The sequence below is a fragment of the Vigna umbellata genome, chromosome 1, assembly GCF_029865625.1.
Source record: "Vigna umbellata cultivar VRB3 chromosome 1, Vumbellata_1.0, whole genome shotgun sequence".
NCBI lineage: Eukaryota > Viridiplantae > Streptophyta > Magnoliopsida > Fabales > Fabaceae > Vigna > Vigna umbellata.
In genome coordinates this window covers 109838058-109847771 of record NC_142165.1, presented here as the reverse complement: position 1 = coordinate 109847771, position 9714 = coordinate 109838058, and the positions used below count along the sequence as shown (strand labels likewise).

General features: G+C 35.7%; 1 protein-coding gene across 2 annotated transcripts; it reads left to right on the top strand.

Moving 5' to 3' along the window:
- Positions 1 to 241: 241 nt before the first annotated feature.
- Positions 242 to 7260, top strand: LOC124840148 (type I inositol polyphosphate 5-phosphatase 12-like). Of its 2 annotated transcripts, XM_047316153.2 has the most exons (9): positions 242 to 2401; positions 2686 to 2810; positions 2957 to 3041; positions 3827 to 3992; positions 4095 to 4135; positions 4247 to 4514; positions 4652 to 4775; positions 4859 to 5219; positions 6785 to 7260. In XM_047316153.2, exons 1-9 carry the CDS (start codon positions 560 to 562, stop codon positions 7061 to 7063), a joined length of 3291 nt encoding a protein of 1096 aa, XP_047172109.1. In that variant the 5' UTR covers positions 242 to 559; the 3' UTR covers positions 7064 to 7260. The 2 variants fall into 2 exon arrangements, with proteins under 2 accessions (XP_047172109.1, XP_047172108.1); XM_047316152.2 differs by having other exon boundaries at positions 3827 to 4135.
- Positions 7261 to 9714: the final 2454 nt, after the last annotated feature.

The window sequence follows — 9714 nt, the reverse complement described above, 5'->3', positions numbered from 1 at the left end:
AATATTTTTATTGAAGCCTTTTTCATTAAAAAAATCATAAGTCTATTCTTTTCTTAAAGATTGTACACATTTTTGTGTTGGGGTTCAACAAGTCTTAGAGCATTATAATTAATTAATATAAAAGACTTTATATTTAAAACGCTGTATATTTAGACATTTAAATATTTTTTATTTCGAATTTGGAGTATAAACATTTAAAGAAAACTCTGATACAAAAGAAAAGAGCAAACATTTTTTTATTTTACAAGAAATGCTTTTGATAGGAAAATAGAGAGAGAGAGAGTAATGCATTCTGAATGCTTTTCAGGAGGCTTGGATGATCCCATTCATTCATTCAGTCTGTATTAAGAAAGGAAAGGAAACATTGATTTCTGTCCGTAAGCTTGAAGGATGCCGCGCCTTACTTCCCGGTCCTCAAAATTCTTACGTGCTTCCCTCTCTCTCGGCAACCCCTTGAGACCATTTCCCTCGTTATTCATCTTCTCTCTCTCTTCTCTTCCTATCGTACCAATCTTCCTCCTTCCATATCTTGGAACAAACAGGTTGCAGTTAGTGAGCTATGGATGACCGAATCGACGAGGACGAGAATGACAAGGACTTGGCGGGCTTGACCGCTCTTCCACCTCACCGAAAAGCCCATTCTTACAGCCAACAGCTGCGAGGAGCCTCCACGCACAAACGACATCATCGAGTCCGAAAGCACAGTCTAGACGACAGCCGTATATCCAGCAATATTGAGTCTTCGTTTTACGACTCCGACTCCGACGACGACATATTTTCCCGTTCATCCTCTACAAACCCCGGTGGTGGTGAGGAAGAGTACAATGAAGGCAATGACGCGACACAATATCAACCATTGCAGGAATTCATAGGTGCCGGGGGAGGCCCTGGGATCTTTAAGGCTCCTTTTAGAGCGTCCGTTCATCCAGCGAGACCACCATGCCTAGAGTTAAGACCCCATCCCTTGAGGGAGACTCAGGTTGGAAAATTCCTTAGGAACATTGCTTGTACGGAAACACAGTTGTGGGCTGGTCAGGAGGGCGGGGTGAGAGTATGGGAAATTCATAATTCCTACGAACCCGGCAGCGGTCTTGGCGGAAAGGTCAGAAGGGGCGACGAAGACGCTGCTCCCTTTTGTGAATCAGCTGACACCTCTCCCACCTTGTGTTTGGCCGTTGACAATGGTAATAGGTTGGTGTGGAGTGGCCATAAAGATGGCAAGATCAGGTCTTGGAAAATGGATCAACGCTTTGCTACCCCCTTCAAGGAAGGTCTTTCTTGGCAGGCACATAGAGGTCCCGTTCTTTCCATTGTCTTAAGTTCCTATGGCGATCTATGGTCAGGTTCTGAAGGTGGTATTCTTAAGATCTGGCCATGGGAATCCGTCGAAAAATCTCTCTCCCTCTCTCCCGAAGAAAGACACATGGCAGCCTTGCTTGTTGAGAGGTCCTTCGTCGACCTCCGAAGCCAAGTTACCGTCAACGGCGTTTGCAGCATATCTTCTCAAGATGTCAAGTGTTTGCTGTGTGACCATGTTAGAGGTCGAATCTGGTGCGCTGGCCCTCTCTCCTTCTCACTTTGGGATGCCCGTACAAAGGAGCTTCTCAAAGTATTCAACATCGAAGGTCAGGTGGAAAATCGAGTTGACATGTCATCCGTCCAGCAGCAGGATCAAGCCATTGAAGACGAAATGAAGGTCAAGTTTGTTTCCTCCTCAAAAAAGGAGAAATCCCAGGGTACTAGCTTTCTACAGCGCTCACGTAATGCCATAATGGGAGCTGCTGATGCCGTTCGTCGAGTTGCAACCAAGGGAGCTGGGGCATTTGTCGACGATACCAAAAGAACCGAAGCTCTTGTGCAAACAAGCGATGGAATGATTTGGAGTGGATGTACCAATGGCTTACTTGTGCAATGGGATGGCACTGGGACCCGTGTGCAGGATTTTAACCGCCATCCTTGTGCTATCCAATGCTTCTGTACTTTTGGAACACGCTTATATGTTGGCTATGTCAGTGGTATTATCCAAGTACTGGACCTCGAAGGCAATCTCATTGCAGCTTGGGTTGCTCATAATGGTCCCGTCATCAAATTGGCTGTTGGCTCTGATTATGTTTTTAGCTTGGCTACACATGGTGGCCTGCGGGGCTGGATTATTGCATCTCCAGGTCCTGTTGACAACATGATAAGATCCGAGTTGGCCGCAAAAGAACTCATTTATACCCGCCGGCACAATGTCAGAATTTTGATTGGCACATGGAATGTCGGTCAAGGTAGAGCTTCTCAGGATTCACTCTCCTCATGGCTGGGTTCCATCGCGTCAGATGTAGGCATTGTTGTCGTTGGTTTGCAAGAAGTGGAGATGGGTGCTGGTTTCCTTGCAATGTCAGCCGCAAAAGAAACTGTAGGATAAAATTTCATTCATTTGCCAGCTTTATCTAACCATATCATTTTTCTTCGTAAACACAAGCTTTTGCTTTACTCTAAAATGAAATGATAATGAGAATTATGCTGATTGATGGAATTAAATGGAGTCAGTTTGTGTACTATATGACTGCCCGTATCCTAATAATAACCAATCACAAATTTTCTAATCAAGTATTTTATGTATGTCAATCTCCGGAACCTCTTATGCTGTGTAATGCGCATATTATATTCATGCATTGACTGCCTATATCACAATTGTAGGTAGGTCTTGAAGGAAGTGCAATGGGGCAGTGGTGGCTGGATACTATAGGAAAGGCTTTAGAAGAAGGGAAAGCTTTCGAACGCATGGGCTCTAGGCAGCTTGCTGGCTTGCTTGTATCTCTTTGGTGAGTGATTATAATGAAAGTGTGTTCCAGATTAAACCATTTAGCCTAGTAAATTTCTGTTCCCGTTTTCTTTTTGTTATATACTTGTTGGATATCTATCTTTATTCTTTCCATTCTTATTTTATGAGTTGACATTTCTTAATTAGGGTAAGAAAGAATCTTAGAACACATGTTGGGGACATTGATGCTGGGGCCGTCCCGTGTGGTTTTGGACGCGCAATTGGTAATAAGGTTTGTATCAATTCCGCTAACTGCTTCATAATTATTTGATTAGAACGTGGTGCTTTAGTTATGTCACTCAAATGCAGTACCCTTCTGTTAAAGTTTGTAAGTTATTATGATCTCAGCCATTTGTTAAAATGAAGTTCAGGGGTTTAACCTAAAGTGATTAAGAACTTTCTCTTTAGTTAATTTATTTCTTGATTTCCTGTGGTGTATATTCTGTAGTTCTTCTGGTTAACTTTGAAGGTCAGCTGCGAAATTTCATCCAATTAAGCAAAATTTGGTTTCCCTATATCTGATCTTGGTTAGGGAATTGGGCATATTATTTCAAATTTTAGACCGCTGTAATTGGGTGTTATTTTGAGTGATGTATACTTACTAAATCATACTATTTATTAGCATAGAAAAAAAAAAAGGAAACTAGATATGCTCTAGTTACAATGTTAATTGGGAGAAAGAACGGTGAGAGGAGAAAATACAGATTGAATAAATGATCATAGAAGAAACAACCAGGGAACATAGATTGCCTTCTCTGTTTATTGCACCATGCCAGGTGGAATGCTTCTCACTATTCTGGTTAAGTATTTGATTTTGCAACAATGAGTTACAATTTTATAGTGCGTTCAAATTCATTTTTTTGCCTGGAAGTCATATTGATGTTGCTTGTACAAAAACTGGATAGGGACGAAATAAAAAAAATTTCTTCCATTGAACTATTTTCACTTATGAACGTTGGTTTTTTTTTCTTGTCATTGAAATGAACACTTATTACATGGTAATTATTGATCCATCAGGGAGGAGTGGGTTTGAGAATCAGAGTGTATGACAGGATAATGTGCTTTGTGAATTGTCACTTGGCTGCACATTTGGAAGCAGTTAATCGGCGGAATGCTGATTTTGATCACATTTATCGAAATATGGTGTTCACCCGATCGTCCAACCTACTTAATACTGCAGCTGGTATGGTACCATACCTGTTCTTGCTTTGCTCTCTTGCCTTCTCCACATATTTATTTTGGCTACTTTACTCTTCTGGCTTGCCATTGGTCCTCTCTGTTACAGCTGGCGTCTCTACTGCTGTTCATGTGCTTCGTGGTACCAATGTGAGTCTCATGCTTACACTTTAGATCTTGATTATGTCCATCTTCACGCCTTTCCATCAATATCTTCATCATAAATTCATAGCAGTTCATGGTCCATTGTTTGTGTCCTAGACTACTGGTGGAAGCTCTGAGGAACCAAAACCTGACTTATCTGAAGCTGATATGGTGGTATTTTTTGGTGATTTCAACTATCGCCTTTTTGGTATATCTTATGATGAAGCCAGGGACTTTGTTTCTCAAAGATGCTTTGATTGGCTTAGAGAAAAGGATCAGCTGAGGGCAGAGATGAAAGCTGGAAAAGTTTTCCAGGGAATGCGGGAGGCACTTATCAAATTTCCTCCTACATATAAATTTGAGAGACATCAACCAGGTTTGGGAGGTAAATAGATGACATGTCAAGTACTGCTTTTGGTGCTTGTTTGTTAAATGATGATTTCAATTTGGTTTCTCAAACTGATTCCAATTATTAACTCAATGAAGGTGACAGTTTCGATAATGCAATAACTCATTTTTCAGGGTATGATTCTGGAGAGAAAAAGCGAATTCCGGCCTGGTGTGACAGAATAATATACCGCGATACTCGGGCAGCTCCAGTTTCTGAGTGCAATTTAGACTGTCCTGTTGTGGCATCAATTTTACAGTATGTTACTTGGTCACCATTGCTTTTCTGTTTTCTGTTTTTCCTGTTGGATACGGTTTGTCATCACTGAAACCGTTTGACAGGTACGATGCTTGCATGGATGTGACTGATAGTGATCACAAACCTGTCCGGTGTAAATTCAATGTAAAAATTTCCCATGTTGATAGATCAATAAGGAGAAAGGAGTTTGGGATAATTATGAAATCAAATGAGAAAATAAGATCTATTCTTGAAGATTTATGTTATGTTCCAGAAGCCACGGTTAGCCCAAACAGTTTAGTCCTCCAGAACCTGGACACTTCATTCTTACTTATTACTAACAGAAGTACAAAGGATAAAGCTATATATAAAATTACTTGTCAAGGCCAGTCTATAGTCAAGAATGATGGACAGGCACCTGATTATAGCCCAAGAGGTGGCTTTGGCTTTCCTAGATGGCTTGAGGTATTATATTTTTTACTTAAATCATCGTTTCCTTTTTTGTTCACAGTTGGCAAGGAACTTAGATGCAAATCCTACCAAATGTATAAAGTTTGGGTGACTATCTAAAATTAAACAGTTTACAGTCTGTTTGAGTCGGCATTGTTACTTAACTTGCAGGACATGAATTGTGAGTTTGTGGGTTGGATTCTCTATAATCCACTTCATCTCTTTCAGATTCTTGTGTCCTTTTTCGTCTTTTCCTCTTCCTGAACAAAATAAAACAGTAAAACAATTTTCAAACACATCAAGTTTTCAATGTTAAGAGAATGGATTCCTTAACCAAAGTTTGGAGTTCGATTTTAGGTTGAGCATAACTTGCTCCACTCCAAGTGGGCAATCCATCAAGAGGGCTGAGTTTTGAAAAAATGATTTTTATCTTTCTAAAATATAAAGTGATTGAGTAGATTTGAAGATTTTTTTGTTGTTTATTTGAGTGAATTTGGAGGTAAGTGAGAATGAATTTGGAAGTAAAGTTTGTAAGAATTAGTGTAGGATTTGATTGACGAGACAAATTAAAAAAATTTACTTTCAAATCCACTTTCATTTACTTCCAAATTCACTCATATAAACAACAAAAAAATTTATCTTCAAATCCTTTCAATTACTCTCCCCAAATCCATTCAAGTGAACAAACTCTTATTATTTTTTTAAATGCATGAGTTTTAGTTTTAGTTCTTTAAAATGTTTTTTACTTTAATCTTCAGATAGATAAATAATATTTGTTTTATGGATTTTAAGAATATTTTTTAAGTGATACAGGACTACATTATATTAAAATACTTAGTTAGTGTCATATAATGTTAGGATACAAAATAGTAATTTTTATTTTGAAAGAATAAAAACGTTTTTTGAACAAAAACTAAAAGCATAACTTACTCTACAAAATTAAAAACATATTTACGTTTAAACAAACTTAGGAACATGACTGTAACATACATTGTGCATTTTCTGTAAATGAAAAAAAAAATACTCTTTTCTTAAACAGTGCTATAGTTTTCAGTACTTGTCCACCCACAACTCACAAAACACCTTGGATATTCAGTTTGATTCATATTACTTAAAAATACAAGAAGTTTTACTCCATTTGGTTATTATAAACTTTTACAAATGAATATTATTTACTGGTCTTTAATATTGCTTTATAATTTGTAAATGGACTAAATGATTCATTAATATGCTAAATAATAATTCTCTTTCTTCTCTGTTTTTAAAAATAGTTGCTAGGGGGAAAATAAAAGTTAGCAGCTGATTGAATTAATTTACTATCTAACTCTTAGTTAGCACACAAAATGAAATAAAATAAGGATATGTTGTTACTGAACCTTGTTTGTGACTGTTTAAATAAAGTTTACTACTACTCTCTTTTTTCCGTGGAGATATATCATGAATTTGTAAGTAATCTTAATATGATGTGTAAGCACAGATAAAGAGAGTTTTGTTACTGAGGGAAGGGACTCAATGGCTTATATGAACTGCCAGGAGTTTACCCAATGTAATGATGCTACTTAAAAATGTATTTTAATTAGGTTACTCCAGCTGCCGGCATGATTAAACCAGAGCAAAATGTAGAGATTTCAGTCCGTCATGAAGATCTTCATAACCCAGAAGAATCTGCAAATGGCGTGCCACAGACCTGGTGGAATGAGGACACCCGAGATAAGGAAGTCATTTTGATTGTTCATGTACAAGGCAGTTCTTCCGTCCAAACTTCTTGTCGGCATATTCATGTGCGGCACTGCATGTCTGCAAAGACAGCTCGAATTGACTCAAAATCCAACAGTGCTAGAAGAAATCAAATAAGCTAACTACACAGATTAGTTTCAGAAGTTTTGTAGTTCCACACCTACTCTTTTTCGGACACATCCACAATTTCGGACATTTTCTTTTATTGCTGAACATACGAAAGCTCTTTGCTTTTAGAACAGATTAGGTTGTCATAATCCCTTTCTATTGATTTTCTGTATTAGTCTAATTTTTAAGAAATCATTTTTTTTTAAATTTATCTTGATTCTTAAGATTATTTCTTTGACAAACCATCTCTCAAAAATACATTCAAAATTATGGGACAATGGAAACCAACTTTCCTAGTAATACATAATGGTTAGGCTAAAGCTTCCGCACTCCACATTTCATCATAAAACCTTCCGACGTAAAAAGAAGGGTAATTGATTTTCAAAAACAATTCTAAAATTATTTATTATGTTCCGGAAAATAAATTACAGAAGAAGTGATAGAGAAGTGACAAAACGTAAAAAGAAAATGATAGGATGCACAAAAATAATTGGTTATACATGTTCAGCCTGACTCGCTACCACCTATCTATCCAATCAGTTTTTAATTTATTAAGATAAAAAATTAAGATGTTATTTGATTTGTGTGTACAGGATCAAATAGTATTTTGTACTTTTCAATTTTTTTTCTTTTCTCGATATCACAAGTTTTTGCAAGAGGAGTCGAGTCCAGGCTTGAGGTTAGAGTTAAGAAGGGTATAGAAATCTTGAAATGAACAAAAATGAATCATTCTTGGAAAATGAAACTAAGTTGAAGCAGAGCTTCAGGAGGAGTCAGACATGATATTTTCTAAGTTAAGGAAACACAAATATGTGATAAGAATGAAGTATCATAAAAGTATTGTATTCTAAGTTTAACTAGCAGAAGGAGATTGTTGGATCTTATCACCAAGTGACAACATCAAAATTTAGAATAGAAGAGATGTTTTAAGAAAAGTGATTGACCTGGGGTTGAGATGGAAGATTTCAAGCACCAAAAGAAGAAGTACATCAGAAAGTTTGTTTTGTAAGAAAGGGCAATGTTGGTGAGTTTGGAGCATGGTGAATGAAGGAAAGAGAAGAAAAATCTTGAGTAGTTTAAAGGATGTCTATGATAACTGGTGTTGAAACGGTTACCATGAATGATCTAATTCAAAGATACAGGTTACGAAGGTTGTGTTTGGACTAAGGGTTTTTGGTTTTGCTTGGGGTTGAGTATTCCTTAATATAACTAGTATGATAAATGAGTCATGGTTACCTACAAGAGGGTTTTAAAGTTGAGTTGGTGGTTTTTATACATTTGCGGTCAAGTAAAGATATTTCATGTGTGTGGCATGCCTCGTGGTGTTCAAAGGATTCAAATTCAAAGTCTATATGAAATGTTTTCTTTACAAAATTGGGACATAATCTCAAGGGTGGCTTAGTTGTTTTTCAATCTCATTCTTGTGGATTATGAGAAGAGATGTTCCATGATTCAAAAAGGTGAATCGGTGGTTGTGCATGAAGCGTAGATTAAGCTAAAGAGTGGGGACAAAGTGTCACATTCTTGAGTTTCATTGATAGAGGTAAAAAAAAATATACATATACATCTTTAAAAAGGAATGTCCTCAAATTTTCTTCATTCATTTATTGTCATTATTCTAAAGTTGATATTAATGTGAGTGTTAAATAATCATACCTGATCTTTAAAATTAACTAACTCAAAGAAAATAATCTTTTTTATCATATATATTCAATGAAATATTATCTTTTATTAACAACACTTCCTATTTTAAAAAAATTACATTTATCGTATTTAGTAAATAATTAATTAATAAATCTTTAATGGTCTTTAAGAGTAGATTTTTCATTTAAGATATTAAATATTAAGATAAGAGTTTGATGGTAAGTGGAAGAATGGATCCACAAATATCAAATTTAATTAAGATAAATTTTAACTTAAGACTTTAATACCTGTTGAGAAATAAACTTTAAACTTAATTTAATTCTACAAAATTGATTTACAAGTGGTGACTTAATTGGTTTACTTCTAGTTTCTAATTCATAATTTTTTAATACAAAATTAAAGAAATTTGAAACATTTTGAAAACTCTAAATATAGCTGTCATCCAAACATACTTTATATTTAATTTAAAAGTTAAATTCATTCGTCCATTTTATTATGTGTTACTTTTAATGTAAATTTTGAGAAAAAGAATTCCCAAGATAAATTGCTGTGAATAATATGTGGAAGAATCATATATGATATGAATATAGGTGATAACATTGTTTGATATTTTCACATGTTCCGCTCAAACTCTAGTACTTTGGCACCATAGTTTTTTTTATATCCATTTATTAATTTTCACCCTGTTTGATATTTTCACATGTTTGATATTTTCTCATTGTTTGATATTTTCACATGTTCCGCTCAAACTCTAGTACTTTGAACTATGATTTAATATTTTTTACTCTCTATTTATTTTTTTATAAAATACAAAAATTATTTTTTATTGAAATCATTTTATCCTGTGAAAATTGTCAAATGATAATTAAGTGATGTCAACTAAACTTTTTCCTTCAACTCAAAGTTCAACACAAATTCAAAAACACCTTATATTTCGTATATTGAGAAATATTTATCAGTAGTAATTTAGTTGTGTTATGCCATCTTAGAGGCAAGTTCGATCCCATATCATGGTTTCATA